We start from the raw sequence: 22,952 nt of genomic DNA, 5'->3' as shown, positions 1-22,952 counted from the left end.
AAAATGTTGATGCACTGCCATTTATTTGGAAACATACAGATAAAACATGTTGCACAATAATGGGCAACTGGCCTTGTTAAATACACAATTCATAAATGTACAGTGTTGCTTTATGTGGACTTCACTGCCTTTTCCTTTTGAATGTGTTTTTGCTTCATCAGTTTCTTCTGCATCCCATGTTGTTTCTTCTGAATTGTTTCCTGTATCCTCTCCTTGAACAACTTCTTCTCACTCCTTATCTTCTCCAGTTCAGCCTTTCTCTTTGCCTCCACGTCTGGATCCTGTGACAGGCAAGTAGTTGGAATATCAGAACAAATAGACTAAAACCCTCATCACAGCAAAACCTTAAACTCGGACCATGGAGGTGTGGCTCATGGTGAACATACTTTCCCCTCCAAAATCATCTGTTTTCTCTTGTTGATCTCCTTTTTCTCATCAAAATCCGTTGACTCAAGTTTCTGCAAACAAAAGGAATGGTGAGACAAGTCACAGCAGTAATATGAGCCCTTGTTATCCAACAGCCACATGTTCACAACAGAAATATCTGTGTATAAATAGAATGGCTATTTGTACAATTTCACACTCCCGTCTGGCCACGTTGACTTGAGTGAGGATCTTCAGAACCTCTTTCTCCTCCACTGGATATTCCTTCAGTTTGGCCTCTGGACAAAGGGGAAAGCAAAACAAATTAATTTGAGCTTTCTGCCCTGTGATCATATTCTATGTAGTGATACTCACAAATGGCTAATAGGCATGTCTGAATTGGAAAGGGTAGCGAGTAATAGTAAAACGAGTAATAGTAAAACAACTGCTGACTACTTTTCAATGCACGGTTGACACTTACGGATCTGTCCCTCGATGGAATGAACCAAGTGGATGTCATACTGTGTCACCAGTGTGATCGAGACACCATGTCTTCCTTTAGACAAATCAGAGAAAAGTTGTTTATACGTCTAAGTCTGTACAGTAACAGGCAGAGATACTGAAGGAGGATTGTTACCTGCTCTGGCAGTTCGGCCGACTCTGTGAATGTAGATCTTGGGCAGACCTGGCGTGTTGTGGTTGATGACAACCTGGACTGTTGGAATATCCAGACCTCTGACAATGAGGACATGAAAATAGATGAGATTCACAATGGTTTGTAACCTGTCCATATATTGATAATGTTTTGTGAAGATTATACACACACTAACGTTGAATAAAGCTTTCTTACCTGGAAGCCACATCAGTTGCAATCAGGATTTTAAAGACACTGGACTTGAACTTTGCGAGGTTGGCGAAACGTTGTTTCTAAGACAAAGCCAATGTCCAAATTAACATTAGTTATTATTACAAAGCACATGTTAAATGTGTTTCAACTTGTCATGTAACCCATCAATGTATATAGAGCTACACCGCAGGAGCTGGGGTTGTTTACCTGCTTCATCATTGAATGCAAGGAGATGGTTGGAAAGTTGAATTTCTGCATCATCATTGTGAGGATTTGGCAATTTCTGTAGGAAGAATGCAATGCATTAATGATTCAATGTCTAACAGTAATTCTATATGGACAAAGTATGTCAAAAGGCTGATACAGCAGCATGTTCTACTGGTTATTTTCTTATCTTCATTTTTCCAGGGTCTTCAGTCAATTACATTTTTATTTCCAGGGGTTAGATCAGCTTTAATATTGCAGATTGATGAAATCTATGTAATTGTCGGCATCATTTCCAATCCCCCATATTTTTGTAAATATATATACAGTACCAGTCAAGTTGACTCCTACTCATTCAAGGAATTCTTTATTTGTACTATTTTCAACATTGTAGAGTGTCTTCACTATTAAACTAGGTAATCAATGTAATAACCCCAAAAAGTGTTAATCAAAATATGAGATTCTTCAAAGTAGCCACCATTTGCCTTGACAGCTTTGAACAATCTTGGCATTCTCTCAACCAGCTTCATAAGGAATGCTTTTCCAATAGTCTTAAAGGAGTTCCCACATATGCTGAGCACTTGTTGGCTGCTTTTCCCTCACTCTGCGATCCAACTCATCCTAAACCATCTCAATTGGGTTGAGGCCAGGTCATCTGATGCACCACTCCATTACTCTCCTTGGTCAAATAGCCCCTACACAGCCTGGAGGTGTGTTTTGGGTCATTGTCCTGTTCAATAACAAATTATAGTGGGACTAAGAACAAACCAGATGGGATGGCGTATTGCTGCAGAATGCTGTGGTAGCCATGCTGGTTAAGTGTGCCTTGAATTATAAATAAGTCACAGACAGTGTCACCAGCAAAGCACCCCCACACCATCATACCACCTCCTCCATGCTTCACGGTGGGAACCAAACATGTGGAGATCATCCGTTCACTTACTCTGCGTCTCACAAAGACACGGCAGTTGGAACCAAAAATCTCACATTTGGACCAAAAGGACAGATTTCCACCGGCCGAATGTCCATTGCTCATGTTTCTTGGCCCAAAAAACGGTGTCCTTTTAGTAGTGGTTTCTATGCAGCAATTTGACCATTTAAGCCTAATTCATGCAGTCTCCTCTGAACAATTGATGTTGAGGTGTGTGTGTGTGTGTGTGTTACTTGAACTCTGAAGCATTGATTTGGGCTGGTAACTAATAAAACTATCTTCTGCAGCAGAGGTAACTCTGGTCTTCCTTTCCTGTGGTGGTCCTCAGAGCCAGTTTCAACATAGTGCTTGATGGGTTTTTGCAACTGCACTTTTTGCCCAAATGCATTAAGAAGGAAGAAATTCCACAAATTAACAAGGCACACCTGTTAATTTAAATGCATTCTAGGTGACTACCTCATGAAGCTGGTTTAGAGAATGCCAAGACTCTGCAAAGCTGTCAAGGCAAAGGGTGGCTACTTTGATGAATCTAATTTTAATTTGTTTAACCATTTTTTGGTTACTACATGGTTCCATACATTTCACTCCTAATATTGGCATCCTTGATAAATATGTGCAAGATGGGCTGTGAAAATGTTTTCTTTGCTGTTCATCCTTTTGGTGTTTCATTCAAATTATTCACAAATCAAACCTTTAATTTTAGTACAATTATTGGGGGAAAAAAAGTTTCTCTGAAACGTGTGCCACAATTATTGGCACCCCTATGAATTCTTATGAGAAATCTAACTGAAGTATCTTCCCATTCATATTTAATATTTTTAAGTTCACCTGAGTGATTAGGAACACTTAAGTGGTAAGCCATGACTTCCTGTTTCACTGGGGTATAAATATGAGGTGACACAGGCCTAGTTCCCATAGTCATCCATCACTATGGGAAAGACCCAAAAATACAGCAATGATGTGTGACAAAAGGTTGTCAAGCTATATAAATCAGCAAATGGCTATAAGAAAATAGCTCAACAGTTGAAAATGCCCATTTCCACCACCAGGGCAATAATAATGAAGTTTAAAGCAACTGGAGATGTTAACATTCGGCCTGGAAGAGGACGTGTGTCTATATTGACACAAGGCACAGTGAGGAGGATGGTTAGAGTGGCCAAAAAATCTTCAAGCATCAATCACAGCTGGAAAATTGCAGACGTTAGTTGGGTCTTGGGGTCAGAAAGTCTCTAAAACCACGATCAGACGCCACCTACATAACCACAAGTTTTTTGGGAGGGTTGCCATAAAAAAGCCTTTGCTGTCAGTAAACAACAAACTCAAGTACTTACAGTTTGCCAAATGTGGAACTGGGTTCTATGGTCAGATGAGACCAAAATAGAGCCTTTTGGAAACACACCAGAGGTGGGTTTGGTGTCGACAGAAAGATAGCCATGCAGAAAGTACCTCAGTCCCACTGTGAAGTATGGTGGTGGATCTCTGATGTTGTGGGGCTGTTTTTCCTTCCAAAGGCCCTGGACAACTTCTTAGGATACATGGTATCATGGACTCCAAGTACCAGCAGATATTAAATCCAAACCTGACTGCTTTTGCAAGGAAGCTTAAACTGGGTCGTGATTGGCGCCCCAACCAATGATAACATTTTTGACATGCGTTTTTATTTATTTTTGTTGTTGTTATTCTGTCTCTCACTGTTCAAATAAAACTACCATTAAAATTATAGACTGATCATTTCTTTGTCAGTGGGCAAACGTACAAAATCAGCAGGGGATCAAATACTTTTTTCCATCACTGTATACAGTACCAAAACAAATGATCTAATGATTCAGTCTCTTCGCAGCAAATTCTGCAGAACTGGGATGGTTATATCTCCCATATATAACATTCTATTGGTTGCAAGAATTTTGTATGAAATTTCAATGGAAAAATTCAGTGTTTTGAATCCGGCTTTGTTTTGTGTATCAGTTCATAAACCATGTGCCATGGAATCGGGTACTTTGCAAAATAGTTGGGAAGAGATTTTCAATCTATATGGCACAGCTGTACATTTTTTTGGTCAATAAATGAAACTGGTATACTTTTTTATTTAACAATTTTCTTTAACCAATTTTGGTCTTTAATGCAGGGCCAGCAGACAAGTTCCTTACTTTTTCCCCCTTTCACTTACCTCTTCCATTTTTTTCAGTAATGCTGCAATTAGTTGTAGTTTTGAGTAGAGTAGACATTACCATATATTTTTGTTAGCTGCATGTGTGACACAACTCCACCAGTCCTGTTTATGATATCTATCTTTGTAAATTATACTTTAAAAAAATATATATTTTATTTTAGTTTTTTTATTTATTAAATGAGTATATTTGAGTTTAACCACAATATGTTGCATTATTTTTTCTGGTGGGTTAAACTGAAATAGCAACCACATTTCTATTTAAATAGCAATATAGCAATATTTTGGAGATGGTTTAGTTTTCAAATAACCAAAATAGAGAGGTTGTAATCTGAATAAAGGGAAAAAGGCCATTCTTGAACATGGGGTGAGACATTCTTACTAATCTGCTAGAGAACCAGTTCGGATTTAAAGGGATCCAAATGGTGTATTTAAAAGAAAACGTGAATAATCAGCGTCCAATGACACCTTTGTTTTTAAGCCCTGGATTTTTAACCCCTTGATATTGTTGGATCTCATTTTAACAGCTAACATTTCTATGGCAATAAACAGATATGTCGATAGTGGATAACCTTGTTTTACTCCACAAGACAGTTTAAAACTTTGAGACATAGCCATTATTTACTATTTTACACATAGGGTTACTATACATAACTTCAACCCATTTTAGAAGAGATTCTCCAAAATTTAAATATTCCAGGCATTTATATATAAACACAGGTCATACATTATCAAAAGCCTTTTCAAAAACAGCTAGAAATACCAGGCCTGGTTTCCCAGATTTTTCATAGTGTTCTATTGTTTCCAGTACTCTTATATTATCTCCAATGTATCGTCCATGTAAAAAAATCTGTCTGATTAGGATGAATAATATCCAACAATAACTTTTTAAATTCTATGCATCAGGCCTTCAATTGTTTAAATTGACTGGATCTTTATGTTTACCACTTGGATCCTGTTTCAGTAATAATGAAATCAGACCTTGTTGAGTGTCTGACAATCAATTGTTTGGGTAATTTAGCAGACGCTCTTATCCAGAGCGACTTCCCAGAGCAATTGGGATCAAAGGCATTCTTACTTGCAGGTGTTGGTGAAGATCATGATCGACCAGTCGTCGTGCTCATCTTGAAACTTCTGGATCAGGTGCACTAGGTAGGCATCTTTCACTTTCTCTGGTGTCAGGATGTACCTTTGATCCAACTCCTCTACCGTGCGGACCCTATGAGAAAAATATACTTAAAATTGAATTATGTTGAACCAATATAGCACATTTTGTTTAAAAAAAAGAAGAGCAAAGAGCTACTCCATTTGTTGATAATCAAGAGAGAAAATAACCTTCATTTAACCAGTCAATTAAATTGAGAATCTTTTCCCACTCAGTTCAGTGTACAATTTACATGCCAAAATGTTTAAAATACACACGGGCACACAAATGATATACAATTATGGAATAGAACATAAGACAGACATGTCCTGTTTTGAAGAATGAGGTTTACCTCTACATGCATATTTAAGCAACTAATCATGTAATGTTCCAATGTAGTGATCATGTTGTCAGTCATGCTAAGAGCTTACTCGGACTTGCTTTCCCAGAAGAAGGGCTTGTTCATGGCGATGCCCTTGAGCTCCTGTAGTGTGTCTGTGAGGGTGGCACTGAAAAGCAACGTCTGGCGTTTGACAGGCACCGCGGCCAGGATCACCTCCAAGTCTTTGGTGAAGTCTGTGCAGCCTTGCTCAAGCAGGCGGTCGGCCTCATCAAGGATCTACCAGAGACAATTAGCATTTGGCCCATGCATTACAATTAGCATTATGTCACAAAATAAAATGTCACCGTTAGGCTCTATGACTTGTCACATTTTGCAGAAGATATTTAACTAAATTGATTTTTACTTCCTAATAGAAGGCATGCAGACGACCGTGCATCCTGACAAGTACAATGATAAATGATAAAATTAAACACTAACATGGAACCAAAACCATCTGAATCAATTATATTAATTTGGGACAGGTCTGAAAGCCTGAAACATTTATGGAAATTTAGATAGTTAGCTTGCACTTGCTGTTGCTAACAAACGTGTCCTGGGATATAATCATTGAGTTGTTATTTAACCTGAAATGCACAAGGTCCTCTACTCCTCCAATTAATCCACACATAAAACGGCCAACCGAATCATTTCTAGTCATCTCTTTTCCTTCCAGGCTTTTCTTCTCTTGACTTTATATTTCGATTGGAAACGTTCATATATTAGGTGCATTACCAACACTGACATCCTTCGTCTTTCAGTCACCCACGTGGGTATAACCAATGAGGAGATGGCACGTGGGTACCCGCTTCTATAAACCAATGAGGAGATGGGAGAGGCAGGACTTGCAGCGTGATCTGCGTCAGAAATATAACTATTTTAGCCCTTGGTAACGCAGACTCTCGTTGGTACGCGTGAGCAGTGTGGGTGGCAGGGTAGCCTAGTGGTTAGAGCGTTGGACTAGTAACCGGAAGTTCAAACCCCCGAGCTGACAAGGTACAAATCTGTCGTTCTGCCCCTGAACAGGCAGTTAACCCACTGTTCCTAGGCCGTCATTGAAAATAAGAATTTGTTCTTAACTGACTTGCCTGGTTAAATAAAGGTAAAAAAAACATTTGTTTTTTAATAACAGATTTCTAAATGTATTTTGCAACTCGAGCGGTGTGGTCTGCCTGTAATGGGGGGAAAAAAACATTCTCAACACACAAGGTAGTTAATAATATAAAGGTAATTCATAACAGTCTCACTGTTTTGGTTGACAGTGAGACATCCTCACCTAGACAACCTCCAACATAATTGCCTTTGTGGACACATCATTTAATTTATTCTCCAACAAACTCACCAGAAACTGGATCTTCTTGATGCTGAATGTGTCGGAGCTCCGAATGTGGTCTGCCAGTCTTCCTGGAGTGGCTACAACGACGTGTGGCTTCTTAGAGAGCTCCAAGGCCTGTGTGATCATATCTGTTGGGAAAATCACTAGAACATTAGAACATACTGGACGACTGAATAAGAATGCAATGAGAGGCAGTGTTTTTGGTAATCAACATTACCCATTCCACCAACAATGATGCAGTCCCGCAAGCCCATTGGTTTTCCCAGGACTCTAAACTGTTCAGCAATCTGGTAAGCCAATTCCCTGCAAAATACACAAGTTTAAACATTACACAACATTGAACATTATATACTTGCCTTTTCCAGAAGATAGTTCACAATTATCAGAAGATTCACCAACCTGGTAGGTGTGAGAACTAAACAGAAGATTCCATATGGGTCCTCAGATAATTTCTGTAGCACTGGTAGCACAAAGGCAGCTGTCTTTCCACTGCCAGTCTTGGCACAACCCATACAATCCCGACCTAGACAACAGAGGGGCAAAATCATATCTCAAAAAAAGTATTGATAGCTAGTTAGTTTACTCTCTTGATCAGGTCGTTATTGTAGCTAGAAGTTATGTGTTCTCTTTAAACTGCTACCTGGGTAAATAAATGTTAAACCTTACATTAAAAAAATATATATATTACAAGAAATAATACATCGTTTGTTAGCAAACGTTAAGTGTTACCTTCCAGAATCGGTGGCATACAGTTTTCCTGGACTTGAGTTGGTTTACTGATCCCCATTTGTTTACATTGTTGAATCAGCCAATCTGACAGACCGAGAGAGGAAAAATCCGACATTTTGCAGTTCTCCAAAATTGCAGATTGAAAAGTATATATTATACTTGGTTTTGTGAGCCAAAGTGTTCAAAATTATCCTCTGAAATCCCAGAAGATCATCCTCGTGTTATTTTACGTCTGTCGCATTCTGGTGACGTCAATATTAGCTCCTCCTATGGATGACGCAATTGGTCATATTTTCAACACAGTAGCCAGCAGACATCTGTATAATGAATGACAAGATGTCTCCGGCCTAACAATGGGAGTCGTCCCAAAGCTGGGAAAGCACAAGCAACAAGTTTAGTTCCAAAATAAGCCCATAGAAACGCACTGGGTTTATTATTTTGGACATATCTTCACCTCTTCCTCTCTGTAGGCAGTCAATCATCATTGCAGTACAATAGTATTTTGGATCAAAATATTCCACTTCATTAACAGAAGGTATTGCTTCACAAATAATGGCAAAGTATGTCCCAGGAAACACGTTTGCAGCAAGCAAGGATGTCATTTTAAAAAGTCCATGATCTGGAAACTCACAATCAGGAATTCAGCTTATTTTGTATTCTTTTTTTACTCAACAGTTAAAAATAATGATACAAATGAATTTATGATCTGTTTTACCAGTAAATCAATCATACAAATGTATGTGTACAGAGGCTGAGGCGACTATATCATTCAAATAATGTTATCATGATCTCATTGTGAGCATAATACATTTTTTCAATATGTTCTTGCTATAGTCATGAGGTGGGAGAAGGCATATACATCTGGTGGACATCGGGCATGACTGTTTGGTATAGAAAATACACTCCTACTCGATAACAACTTTACTGAAGACATTATGGCTGTGTTTACGCAAGCAGCCTGATTCTGATAGTTTTGTTCACAAATTTGTCTTTTGACTGACCAATCAAGGCAAAATATAGAAGTGGGCTGGTACGTGTGTACTCAATAGAAAAATCGGTCTTTATGTCAAAGTAAACTCTCCATATTCATTGTACATTTTCCATCTCAGACTTTGCAGCCAATTGTGTTTAATGTTTAATCTTCCATTGGCTGAGCATAAGTGGTCTAGCAAATGGACACAGGTGAAACGTAACTGAGCTAATCGCTATTTATTTTAAATGACTTGCCCCACTGCCAACTACTCTTCAAATCAAGTCAAATTGTATTTGTCACATGCGCTGAATACAATAGACCTTACCGTGAAATGCTTACTTACAAGCCCTTAACCAACAGTGCAGTTTTAAGAAAAATAAGTGTTAACTAAAAAATAGATAAGTAAAAAATAAAAGTAACAAATAATTGAAGAGCAGCAGTAAAATAACAAAAGTGAGGCTATATACAGGGGATACCGGTACAGAGTCATTGTGCAGGGGCACTGGTTAGTCAAGGTAATTTAGGTAATATGTACATGTAGGTAGAGTTAAAGTGACTATGTATAGATAATAAACAGAGTACTGTAGCAGCAGCGTAAAAGGGGGTGGGGGGGTCAATGCAAATAGTCTGGGTAGCCATTTGATTAGCTGTTGAGGATTCTTATGGCTTGGTGGTAGAAGCTGTTAAGAAGTCTTTTGGACCTAGACTTGGCGCTCTGTGTAATGGATGTGAAATAGCTAGCTAGTTAGCGGTGGTGCGCTCTAAATAGCGTTTCAATCGGTGACGTCACTTGCTCTGAGACCTTGAAGTAGTGGTTCCCCTTGCTCTGCAAGGGCCGCGGCTTTGTGGAGCGATGGGTAACAATGCTTCATGGGTGACTGATGTTGATGTATGCAGAGGGTCCCTGGTTTGCGCCCGGGTATGGGCGAGGGGATGGTCTAAAGTTATTCTGTTACATTGGTGCCGTGACCCAGAGAGAACAGTCTATGACTAGTGTGGCTGGAGTCTTTGACAATTTGTTTCCTCTGACACTGCCTAGTATAGAGTTCCTGGATGGCAGGAAGCTTGGCCCCAGTTATGTACTGGGCCGTGTGCACTACCCTCTGTAGTGCCGTGGGGTCAGAGGCCGAGCAGTTTCCACACCAAGCAGTGATGCAACAAATACTCTCGATGGTGCAGCTGCAGAATTATTTTGAGGATCTGAGGATCCATGCCAAATCTTTTCAGTCTACTGAGGGGGAATAGGCTTTGTCGTGCATTCTTCACGACTGTCTTGGTGTGTTTGGGCCATGATAATTTGTTAGTGACGTGGACACCAAGGAACTTGAAGCTGTCAACCTTCTCCACTACAGCCCCGTCGACGAGAATGGGGGCGTGCTCGGTCTTCCTTTTACTGTAGTTCACAATCATCTCCTTTGTCTTGATCACGTTGAGGGAGAGGTTGTTATTCAGGCACCACATGGCCAGGTTTCTGAACTCTTCCCTATAGGCTGTCTCATTGTTGTCTGTGATCAGGCCTACCACTGTTGTGTCATCTGCAAACTTAATGATGGTGTTGGAGTCATGCCTGGCCATGCAGTCATGAGTGAACAGGGAGTACAGGAGGGGACTGAGCACACACCCCTGAGGGGCCCCGTGTTGAGGATCAGCGTGGGGGATGTGTTGTTACCTAAACTTAGTACCTGTGGGCGGCACATCAGGAAGTCCAGGATCCAGTTGCAGAGGGAGGTGTTTAATCCCGGGGTCCTTAGCTTAGTGATGAGCTTTGACGGCACTATGGTACTAATTTCTTTCCTTTCTTTCCTGTTGTTCTATCCTCTGTACACTGATATAATGGCTGGATTCAAGCTTTGTTGTAGTTTAATTTGACTGCGGTGGTCTACTAGGTTTCATACATTGCCTTTTCTTGTTCCAATTCTCTTTCAAATTTCTAGGACATTATGGCATTTCCCACTGGCAGCAGGTGTCTGCAACATGCCTCATGTAGGCTGTGTTGTATTTTACCTTTAACATCCATGGTGGCATACCGTTCTTGTAGGTAAAATAGTCATATAAAGTGAAGGCCTGCCATATTGTTTTACCATAAATACTGTAGATGCCCCATCTGGGAGCATTTCAGCTGATGGTCTTGCATTGCACATTGAGGTCAGGGATCCTTGACTCGAGAGACATTTCTAGATGAACCATCTGTGTTTTGGTTATGCATCTCTGCCTGTATGCCATATTTGATTTATGTCTCTATGATAAGGGCTGGAAAATTATGCATGTGCAGATTTTGCAACTACAATATGGCCTTCTCTCCTGCAAATACACTGGAACAGGTGAGAAATTTCATCTAAAATGAACATGGAGCCTTCTGCACAGCACAAAAAGTCAGTCAGCTGAATATAGTCTCTAACAGGCCAGTGCACAACATAATTAGTGTGCACAAACTCCAATGCCAAGCCTTCCCACTGTGCATTGTTTTCTGTCTGAGATGTATTTCTACAAACTGACATATTCTATTAATGCCTTTTTATTTTGAGCATATTTTGAGTTTAAAATCTGTGGTTTTACAGATTGAGAGATTGAAGAAAGACACTGTTCTCCAGCAGAATAAAAAAAAGCCAATAAGATAAAAATCAAACACTTCAGAAACCTTCCTTACAGGGACAGCTCAGGGAGAGTTCTTGTAAATACAGTAAAATAACATTTAAAAAAACCATACCTAGTACAGCAATTGATTTCCTTCTCATTGAAGTCTACCTTCATAGCCAGAGCATTTTTATTCCAAGCAGCAATTGCAATGATCTATTACACCCATAATGTGAATGTATTCTTGATTTCAGCCATCAATCGTTTGAAATATACTTATTTTAATGCCATTATTTAAATCTAACCTCATTACAAGTGGAGAGTGTGCTTTCAAGTCAGCCTGCAAGCCATTGGAATATTATATTTCACATTTCAAATGGTGTGAAGTGGGTTAGGCAATGTAATTTGATTCGCCAAATAGCAACCAGCAGGTGGTGTTAGAGAGGGTCTCAAATTCAAATTGAGCATGGAAGTGTTGAACATTAATCCAGATCAGAATGGACAGAGCAGGCAGAACAACAAAATGCAGATTGCAGAAGGAATTTAATTACTGTGGGCTGACACTCATCAGGGGGAGCAGCCTACGTATTTGTACTTTTGTAGAATTTCGAATAGTTCCCTCGCATTTTGAGAGGCGTTAAATCACAAGATTATTGTGCAACCACAAAGAAATAGTGACAAAGAACGGGATTCGCTGGATATATTATACGGACAAAGGAAAGCTGTATTCTAACAATTGATTGTAAACAACCGAGCTACTACATTTGGGAACATTTGAAATGGTTTCAAGTTATTTTTCCTTCAGAACGTTTATTGGTTTCCGTGTTCCAGAAATGTAATGCAACGTAGCCTACTCTACAATTATAAAGGAATTCACTTTACAGTGACCTGCGATACGATTTGTTATTCTATTCGGAGTCAAAAGAAAGTGAAAATAATAGAGAAAGAGATTACCTATCGATTGAGATAAGACTGGAATTGTATATCCTGCAAGGAGACAGGAATATTTTAACGATATGGGGTGAGTGCAGCTTTCTAGTTTCTCAAACCAAGTTGCGCTTTCTCTACAATCTTTTGAAAAGGCCAGGACAAAAAGTGAAGTTTGGGATGAGTTAAAGGTGGTATATGTAAATGACCCAAATGCATGAATTTGATTTGAAATATGCTGTAAACTTGGGCATGTTATCGCCCTAATTTATGGATGTAATTAGCTGACTATATCCATATTACAGGGATCTAAACTCAAGCTAGGGTGTAATGTATGTATTTATGCATTGACCCACAAACATTTCCTAAATATTTTGTTCATAAAATACCTACATTATTTTCTCAATGATCTTATATTTATTTTCAATTCACCTAATTTCAATGTCCTCAACCTTGATAACAGCCCTCAGCCTACACTCATGACCATATAAAGGTTCACCTTGACTATGGCCACATTGTTCCACACTGTCAAACACTTACTAACTCGTTCTGTTTTCATTTGTCCTGAAAAAAACAGCAGTCTTGAAGTTCATTCCACTTCAACAAAAAGTCTAAATTGATGTGTATTCTTTTTTATTTCCATCACAGAAAAAGGAGCCTTCCCTGAACTGTAAAAATGTATCCATCACACAGAGAAAGGTATTATCGTGCTTATTCATTGTCCATTTACTCTGTCCCCAAAAAGTACCCCCTCATCGACAACCCTCCCCCCAATTCCCCCATCTTGTCACATCAAATCTCTTGTGATATTATAATCCATTGCTAAACATTGGTATTAGAACACCTACAGTACATAATGAAGTACAAACTGGATTTGTCTTGCCTGTCGTAATCTGCAGGTTTGGTTTCTGCACTAGAATGCATTTACCATGACTTTGTCCTCATAAATTACTGCATTGTGTCTAAGGCATTGCGCCTAAACCAATTGTCCCAAAAATATGAGCTGTTTTGTATTGCGCAACCTTGAGTAAAATTCGAAAAAGATGATCACTGTATATGCCATGAAGTAGTCTTTTGTGGCCTATAGCTTAATGCTCAAGGAGAATTATATGCTGTTTTTGCTATTGCTTATGCATGCAATATTCTCTCTCCCAATCACCTTTTATTTCTTGACTACAGAAATGTATCAGTCAGATATGCATGTATTCCTAGAGCCTAATGACTTTCAAGTTTAGAGCCTGAAGTTAATACAAGGGAAGATTATGCTAAGAAAGTTTTGGCAAGTTTCCTGGTTCTTTAGCGAAAGGCAATGTTGTATTGTTAACATTTTTGTGAGTTGTTGAGAATTCCATTTGATGAGAACCCATAGTTTGGTCCCAGGAGAAGAATGTGTGAATTAAAGAATGAGAAACTTCAGCACCTTGATAGAAGACGATATGTGAGCTGAGATGTCGACTTCTTGATGAGTAGTTATGAGTTAGCGTTTCCACTGTGCTATTTTGGTATTTAGTTGTGCAGTGTCATGTTGCTGAACTGGGCCAGACACTTTCGCTGGCTCAGGAATTTCGACATGAGGCTCACTCGTCTCTACGGGGGTCATAGGAATGAAACTGGGCTACTCCACTGTAACAGAATGATGCCGAGACTTAGATTTGTCACTTTAAAATGAATGTCAAATGATTGCAAAGTCAAATATTTAAAAATAATACTTGAAAAACACGTAAATGTGTTTTTGTACAATTTTCAGTAGACATGTTTTAAAGTCATCCTTGTGCATGGAGTTGTATGATTTGTTTAACTTTGCAATTATAGTTTTTTGTTTGGCATAAAGTGAAATATTGGAATCTCAGCATCATTCTGTTAGTGTGGAATTGCCCAACACTTAAAGGAGAACTTCAGTCAAAATGAGTTTCTCTCTAATACGTAGTGTTTTCTCAATCATCAGATATTTTCAAAGAATCAGAGGTAGTATATTGGAGACATTTTATACATTTGGCATGAAGTGTGTAATTTGGATTCTTATAAAACCATTGTTTAAAATAGTTTACCTGTAGTATTCTGCAATCTATTTTCCCCATGGAAGATGTCCTTTGTTTCATTTAAGTAGATCTCCATACCACATGGAGTGTAGTTTGGAACATGTTGGTTTTATATTTCTTAGGTATTGCATACAGAGAGCTTTTTTGACAGTTTGAAGCTTTCAAAGACTATAGAATAACTAATTCATGGGCATTTTAGGCAGCTGATTCACATAGGGGGTCGTTTTCAGATCAGTGGCTTTGGGAGATGAACTACTGAGAGAGTTTAGGCGTGAGATGAAGAGACAAGTGAGGGGGATTAGCCAGTGATGACACCCAGTGTCTCTGGGTGAACCCACACACGCAGGGGTCACTGGGAAAGTGCGTTTTAAAGCTGAACTCAGAATTTGAGCAAGAAGCTGATGTCAAATGTAAATGCAGAAACTGACTCCAGAAAGAAACAATCGATATCACTTGCCTTCACTGCGAAAGGTTCAGAGTTGGACTTCTTTACACACAAGTCTTCAATATGCACCAGAGAACATGCAATTGCATTACTTATTATATTTTAAATCTACTTGGTTTGTTGTTTCACAGGCTTGTTAATTAACAAGGTGACACGTTTGAAGTCTACATTTGAACAGTCAGTGTAATAATGAGGTGTAATATTGATTGAGAGTTAGATCATTTTACCACAATGCTCTTTGTTTCATGCACTTGTTTTTCGCTGAGAGGGTGTTTGGCTATTTATATAGAATTTTACATTCTCTTGTCAAGTACACCTGAGGTTGAAAGCTGGTGGTCTGGACCGATGCCAGCATTAACCCTCCGCTCATGATGGACCTTTTTTCCATTTGCCCTAAATGTCACTGATTCCCACAGAAGTGATTTGGCCAGACACAAGGCCCATGATTAATTTATTGTTGTGAAACATTTAGGTTAATTTATAGGAAATAGGCATGCGTACAGCACAGGGAAGGTGATGAAATATAGATAAGTGGGGATATCAGCCTGGGATGCAAGCCAAGAGAATAGTATTTTCCTGCAGTTCCCTCCCTCATCCAGCTGTCTGCCAGCAGCTGCTGTCCCACTCACCTTTCTAGTTATCCACTCCCCACTGTCCCTGCTGATCATACAGCTCCAACTTGTTTGTTTCAATCATTCCCTGTATGTTTTATAAAATAGACTACACTATGTATAGACTAGTCAATGCCAACATGCTTCTGGAATGTATTGTATCGAGCTATACAGTACACACTTGTTTTTCCATTAATCAGTTTCATGTAATACTGTACACACATGGCATTCAGTTCATGTTTGAGTGAGAGTATGTATCTATGTGTAAAAGGGGAGAGGGGGTGAATATTATATAGAGTAGGTTTATTATCTATCCGGACAACCCTGGATGGTATTAAGACGTTTGCGGAGCCATGTTGCATTGAAAATGTCATTGCGATATTTACCTCGTCTTTAGGATACTTGTGCACAACACTGTAAGGCTGGTTCGACATGGCAGCGCAGAGGCTAATAGAGCGTTGTACAACACTGGCGGGGAATGGAAAGGAGGTTTTCAAGTTTTATTATTCATATGTACAGGATACACATGGTATATTACCGTCCAATGAAGTGCTTACTTGCAGGTTCCTTCTCGACGAATTCAACAACAATAAGAAATAGAACAAGATAAGAATACAAACATAATGTAAACGTCTCAGTAGAATACATTGTGGTGGGTTGAGGTTCCCACTTCCACCCAGGTTCCTCCTTGACCTTGCAGGGCTGCACAGAATGTGCCCCACAATGTGTATCACTGTCCCCCCTCCTCCTCCCCCTGCCTCCTACTCTCCACGGTCCTTTACTTTCCCTTCCGAGGCCTCGGTTTGGGCTCCATGTTAATCCATGTTAATCTATGCATATCATCAAGTCTCAACCTGATGCAACATGACTGATATACATTTCCCTCCTGAGATCCAATAACAGTTGTAATTTTCTCTGACAGACTAAAAGTGATATGATGAAAGGCCAAGTAGGAGATCAATTCTGTAATGAGTCCATGTTGTGATAATCATCCAAACAGTTATTCCTCCTTGTCAAAAACAAATAAGAAGTAGCCAAGTGAGAACCTCGATTGAAATCAAGATTGGTTTGTCATTAATCTGTGATTTGTTTCAATTTTAAAATGTTTTTGTTGTCAAAACCATTCCTCAGATATTTTGAACACAAAATCGAATTAGATCTGACCATAGTTTTACAAAGGGCTCTTCTTGCTAAGCATACGGGTTGTTGTATTTGGTGTCATGGGTGAAAACACCAGCTACATCCTGACTTCATTACTATGCCTATCTCCTGGTTTCAATGGAATCCAAGTGAAAGGGAACAAGGCACTGAATTGTTCTCTCCCCTTCTCCTTTCACAAAGTACAAAGATTATTTTGGACATTGTGCTCATTAAAGTCAATATAGCTAGCTAATTGAACTGTTGGGAGAACAGTACATTACATATAATAGCATTGTATAAACTCTATTAGTTGTGTAATGTTGCGTTCTCTTTTAATGTGTTTGAAGCTACCCACAACATCTTATTGTAATATCCAACCACAATCGATTGATGGTTCATTTAAAAGATGGCCTCTCTCCTAACCTAAACCCACAACAATACCCAGAGGCTTGCCAAAAATAATTAAGTATCATCCATTTTGGAATGTCTGAGAGAGCTTGAAATGGGCATGGTCTAATTGACTCAACAACCAAAAACACATATCTAAACTTAGATTTCTTAATGAGCCAGAAAATCAATAGTTATTTCTGGTTGTAGTATACCCCTCTGGCGTACATCCTCCATTTCACCTACTTGTCTTGGAAGGGAATGACAGTGACTGACAGTCTTGTGTTGCTAATGCTAAATACCGTTGTGTGTCTCCCCTGAAGGGAACAACCCATCTTCAGTGCCAGAGCACACGTCTTCCAGATAGACCCGGCCACCAAGAGGAACTGGCTCCCTGCCAGCAAGCATGCAGTCACCGTCTCCTTCTTCTACGATGCCAACCGGACTGTGTATCGCATCATCAGTGTGGGGGGCACCAAGGTGAGATATGAACCCTGCTGGCTCACTCTTAGCAACATGTCCTCATTGCAGTATGTTTGAACAGCTGAGTAGCACCAGTGCTGTGCACAGACCTTTTAAGGGGGCAGGGGCTCAAAATAAAAGACACCTCTGGACCCCTCCTAAAAAAATTTAAACAACTTTCAGAATTCATATCTCAAAATTCCTAATGTAGCGAACATGAACATTTTGGAGCATAAAACTATTTATTTCTGCAACAATTGTCAACACACTCACTCATCACAAATTGTTCATTAATGTTGATGATTGATGTAAATCTGTTAGTTAGGTAGTTCAATATATATTTTTTAAATGATTTATCTTCAATGCTCTTAAATAATAACTTAATAATATAGCCTAATATTCCTAATCTTCTAACTCATGGTATCTGGCTAGTGACTTGTGTGGATATTTTAGTATATGGTGGATAGTTTAAGTCTAGACTACCAGTTTTCAGTGTTTAATTTGTAAATTGGGAGCTGCCGGAACAAAAAGTGAGCACGAGAGGGGTGACTTGGGGAGTTCTGTGGTACCGGTGTTGTGCCGAAAAGCTCCCTCCTGACAAAATTCTCCCGACCCTTTGCGTGAACGTGCACACACTCAATTCTTCATTGCTGCGACTTGCTTGCTAGTTGGGATTTCTGGTTCACGTTAGGCTGCATTTCAAAAAAATAAATGTATGTTGGTTTGATTGCGGGGGAGGCACTAGTAATGTCTGCAGTTTTCGGTTGGCTATTTGTTTCAAGTGTACTAGTCTATAAATAAATCTCTTTGCCAAAAATCCTCATCTCTTCCATGTCTTATTCGACTAGTAGTTGTTCTGAAAGGTTTATTGCTTGACTACATTTGACTCCCTTCTCTGTTTAATATAACACACACAGATGAATTATTAATTTTGGTTGCATATCCTAACGTGTTTGTTCTATAGAAAGTATTTGACTTTGATGTGTGCCACGGAGAGTATTTCCGTTTCGTCAAGGCTATTTTCTTGCCTGCTTAAATTCTCCCCTCCCCTCTATCTTGGCACTGCAAGGCCTGGCACACTTAAATGTTCATATATTTAAAACATTAAATACATTTTCTTGAATTACAATTATTTCATTATCAGACAAAGAGGATGATACTACCTTCTAGAAATATTACTGCTATACAAATTCGTACTCCTAAAAATGTGCTTTTAGTAGTGAACAATCAATTACCCAGTTAGTGTCTTCCTCATTATTGTCCACCTCCCCACAGAAGAGGCACATTTGGCTCAGGTCATCTAGCAAAACATGATGTCAAGTAGTCTCTACAAGTATTTTTCTGAGTAAACAGGGAACAAGGGAATAGTACAGGTTTCTTGTAACATAATTATTTAAATACATGTGTTTTAGTGGCCATCTAGTCAGAAGTTGGATCAAAGATGACCTTGAAAGATCCACATAAATGTTTTTATCTACAATTATATGAAATTAGACATTGAACATAGCAGTGTTTTGGAGGAGAGTGACTGCTATTTCTTCTCTCATGATGTTAACATCTTTGTCCATATTTGAAAAGACAAATCGACTCCTCCTTCAGAACACATTCAGCAAACTGGGGAAACATTTGATGGGCATTTCAGTTTTCCCCAACAAAATGATGTTACACTTAAGAATCTAATTCGCAAGTATACAACAAAACAGCTATAATATTCTTAGCAGTGCTTTCCTTCCTCCTCTTTTTTCTACAACTATAATATAATTTGACAGTTCTGTTTTGCCTTTTAGTCAGTATACTTTCAGTAGGTTAATTGCACATTACTTATACTCTCATACTTACTTTCAAGGCAAAGACCCCACAAGAAGTAATATCTTGTTGGCATGGGTGAGGAAGGGTACCACACACCCTTCTGGAGATATTACACCCCTTCTCTCTCAGGAATAATCTGAACATATGTTAATAAAAGTACAGCATTTTGAAACACTTTATTGATTACAATATAGAGATTAATAACAGAGGTGAATCTGAGAATGCAGGGTTTCCAGCAGGGTGTGAGTTGTCAGCTCCAGATTTGACTACTACAAGGGCTGGAATGTATTTATGATGCGATCATCTCGGATGATCTAACATCCGAGAATGGGCAGGCATTCCCTCGGTTGAAGAGCATCTCCATCTTGCTGATTATGTGCTGTCATCCAGGTGGAAATCAAATCAAATCAAATAAATTTATATAGCCCTTCGTGCATCAGCTGATATCTCAAAGTGCTGTACAGAAACCCAGCCTAAAACCCCAAACAGAAAGCAATGCAGGTGTAGAAGCACGGTGGCTAGGAAAAACTCCCTAGAAAGGCCAAAACCTAGGAAGAAACCTAGAGAGGAACCAGGCTATGTGGGGTGGCCAGTCCTCTTCTGGCTGTGCCGGGTGGAGATTATAACAGAACATGGCCAAGATGTTCAAATGTTCATAAATGACCAGCATGGTCCAATAATAATAAGGCAGAACAGTTGAAACTGGAGCAGCAGCACGGCCAGGTGGACTGGGGACAGCAAGGAGTCATCATGTCAGGTAGTCCTGAGGCATGGTCCTAGGGCTCAGGTCCTCCGAGAGAGAAAGAGAGAATTAGAGAGAGCACACTTAAATTCACACAGGACACCGAATAGGACAGGAGACCCTAGCCCCCCGACACATAAACTACTGCAGCATAAATACTGGAGGCTGAGACAGGAGGGGTCAAGAGACACTGTGGCCCCATCCGAGGACACCCCCGGACAGGGCCAAACAGGAAGGATATAACCCCACCCACTTTGCCAAAGCACAGCCCCCACACCACTAGAGGGATATCTTCAACCACCAACTTACCATCCTGAGACAAGGCCGAGTTTAGCCCACAAAGATCTCCGCCACGGCACAACCCAGGTGAAATGTCACCTGCATATCTGATGTAGGAAAAGAGAAGTTCAGTGTCCTGTGAATCTGTTGTATGTATGTATATAATTTATTTTAATTTCTATTATTACTATTATTGTGTTTTGTGGATGGGGGTGGGGGAGGTTGATGGGGATAGTGGAGGTGCTGGTGGTGTCCTATTGGGAAGGGGATTATTCATGGAGGCACATTGTCATAGTTTTGTTTAAATAAATGTATAATAATATATTTATTTTTTTCTATTATTTTACTGTGATTATGGATATGCACTCATGTTGACTTATATATTTATTTTTCGCCCATCTTTAAAAATGTATTATTATTTTATTAGTACTGTACCTACATTCTTAAAAACGAATAGAAAAAGTGTATTTAAAAAATGTAAGAAAAGCCGTAAGAGGGAAAAGGATGGGAATGGAGATTGAGGGATGGGTAGAGAACAGTAGAGGGCGCTGAACTATTTCGGCAGGCAAGAAAAGCCCCCCCCCCTTCTAATTTCCATGATTCACGTAGGTAACCGAAATTGTTAATTAATTTGTGTGTTATATTAAACAGGGGAGGGAGTAAAATGTAGGCAATAAATATACATTTCAGAACAACTGCTAGTCGAATAAGACATGGGAGAGATGACGAATTTTGGCAAAGAGATTTATTTCTTGACTAATACACTTGAAACAAATAGCCAAATCGAAAACTGCAGACATCACTAGTGCCTCCCCCGCGATCAAAATTACATTCTTCACACTGACAAACTGGGAATCTGAGATCAATAAAAACGACCCTGTCTTGAATCCATCAATAGCATCAATGGCCTAAGTGTGTGGAGACACATATTGTAGGCTACAATATGAGGAGGAAATTATAATCCTAAAAATGCTTTCCAATTTTAATGACTCACCCAACGATTTTTATTGATCTCAGATCCCCCCAATTCTTCATTGCTGATCACTCGCCTGAGATGGCCGATGCACTCGTACCAAAAACATATTTCTCTTGTTTTACTTTGTAAAGCAATGTTCGCTCAATAGGCCTATTGATAAAATATTGTGGTAGTCTACAGCAGACAAATAAGTATTTTCAGAAGGAGACATTTCCAACATTCCTGTGATTGTATTTGAAATATTGCGAAAGGCCTGTTTTGTCTTCATACTGTTCACTGACAGATTTGCTGCACTTGCCTTATTATTGGGCTACAAACAATCCACAGCTGGGCAATTTTTATTTTTTTTAAAAGCTATTGATCCCCTGTGGCTAAATTATAGGCCTATTCATGATGTAGTAGCCTATTCTGAATTATTTCATTTATTTCCGGACAGACGGCAGTGTTTCTATAACTTTGACAAATGTATTCCCACCACTATGATTCTGTAAGGAAATAAATGAAGTGCTGCTGTGTTTAGGCCATCAGCCAACAAGATCAAAAATGGATGTAAATCTTGTGTTAATCAAATGTTATGCTGCTGTGGCAGTAGTAGTACTGTTGATATTTAAACCAAGTAGCTTCCTACACCCACCGACCGGTGACTGCTTCTCGCCATGCATGTTTGGATACATGGCGCGTGAAATATCCATACATGACAGAGTGGGTAAAAGACACAATCGGGCACACATGAGCTCCATACAGGGCAGATGGGGTAGGGTATTGAACTTGATGACTTGGGGGCAGTGGCTGCTTCCCAACACACACACACACACACACACACAAACTCTCATTATATGGTAGCTAGGCTGATATTGACTAATGAGCATGTAACATTTATAGCCATGCCCCCCCCTGATAACTTGTCCTACAAAGGATGCTTCAATAGTAGTGAGCAAAACCACATTATTAGTCTTTTGCTAAGGTGTCTGACAATTCTGGAGCGAGTGGATGTATTCTTTGTCTATTTTCTTTGAATGTTCAATGAGAATTCAAAACGTCTTATGTTTTCGCTCACTGAAAGGGTTGACCTGGTTATAGAGGGCAACGGAACTTTTGATACGTCTGCAATTCAGTGCATTTTGCACAATAATGCCTTTGTCTGATCTGTTGGTAATGTTTTTTTGTTTATTCTCTGTGGATTCCTTATCAGTAGGCACCAGGCAAGGTGACAGAATCATACAGTGACGCGTGAAGCTTTGCTTTGCTGATCAGAAATAAACACTTGATTTATGCCTCGGTCTCTGACATACATCACAGGCCATCATCAACAGCACCATCACCCCCAACATGACATTCACCAAAACATCCCAGAAGTTTGGCCAGTGGGCTGACAGCCGTGCCAACACCGTGTACGGACTGGGCTTTGCCACCGAGCAACAGCTTCAGCAGGTTAGTCACCTCCAATGTTTTTAGATTAGTTAAATTCAAAAGGAACACATTTCTAAT

General features: G+C 39.4%; 2 protein-coding genes across 3 annotated transcripts in view; one reads left to right on the top strand and one right to left on the bottom strand.

Moving 5' to 3' along the window:
* Positions 1-4: 4 nt before the first annotated feature.
* Positions 5-8,369, bottom strand: ddx49 (DEAD (Asp-Glu-Ala-Asp) box polypeptide 49). Its single transcript, XM_020480314.2, has 13 exons — positions 8,101-8,369; positions 7,771-7,894; positions 7,589-7,674; positions 7,378-7,499; positions 6,088-6,275; positions 5,591-5,731; positions 1,418-1,493; positions 1,214-1,290; positions 1,001-1,098; positions 845-919; positions 574-662; positions 387-458; positions 5-281 (listed from the first exon to the last, which is right to left on the bottom strand). The coding sequence occupies exons 1-13, from the start codon at positions 8,213-8,215 to the stop codon at positions 111-113; spliced, it is 1,434 nt and encodes a 477-aa protein (XP_020335903.1). The 5' UTR covers positions 8,216-8,369; the 3' UTR covers positions 5-110.
* Positions 8,370-12,089: 3,720 nt separating this feature from the next.
* The window catches only part of LOC109889113 (homer protein homolog 3), a 33,982-nt gene continuing 23,119 nt past the window's right edge, over positions 12,090-22,952 (top strand). The window contains exons 1-4 of one of the 2 annotated variants that reach the window (XM_020480310.2): positions 12,090-12,668; positions 13,223-13,273; positions 17,520-17,676; positions 22,764-22,895. In XM_020480310.2, the coding sequence (XP_020335899.1) occupies positions 13,251-13,273; positions 17,520-17,676; positions 22,764-22,895 (312 nt within the window). In that variant the 5' untranslated portion in view covers positions 12,090-12,668; positions 13,223-13,250. The remainder of the gene's footprint in view (positions 12,669-13,222; positions 13,274-17,519; positions 17,677-22,763; positions 22,896-22,952) is intronic. The other variant, XM_031822518.1, reaches the window with a different exon arrangement.

This window comes from Oncorhynchus kisutch, linkage group LG4 (assembly GCF_002021735.2).
Source record: "Oncorhynchus kisutch isolate 150728-3 linkage group LG4, Okis_V2, whole genome shotgun sequence".
NCBI classification, from domain to species: domain Eukaryota; kingdom Metazoa; phylum Chordata; class Actinopteri; order Salmoniformes; family Salmonidae; genus Oncorhynchus; species Oncorhynchus kisutch.
This window is presented reverse-complemented; position numbering and strand designations above follow the sequence as displayed.

Bases quoted from the DNA above. Each gene is read 5' to 3' on its own strand.
- ddx49 (XM_020480314.2), bottom strand. From the start codon at position 8,215: ATGTCGGATTTTTCCTCTCTCGGTCTGTCAGATTGGCTGATTCAACAA. The intron at 6,276-7,377 runs GTGAGTTTGTTG...TGTCTCTGGTAG, and splicing joins TCAAGAAGATCCAGTTTCTG to ATCCTTGATGAGGCCGACCG. The intron at 282-386 runs GTATGTTCACCA...TGCCTGTCACAG, and splicing joins AGATGATTTTGGAGGGGAAA to GATCCAGACGTGGAGGCAAA.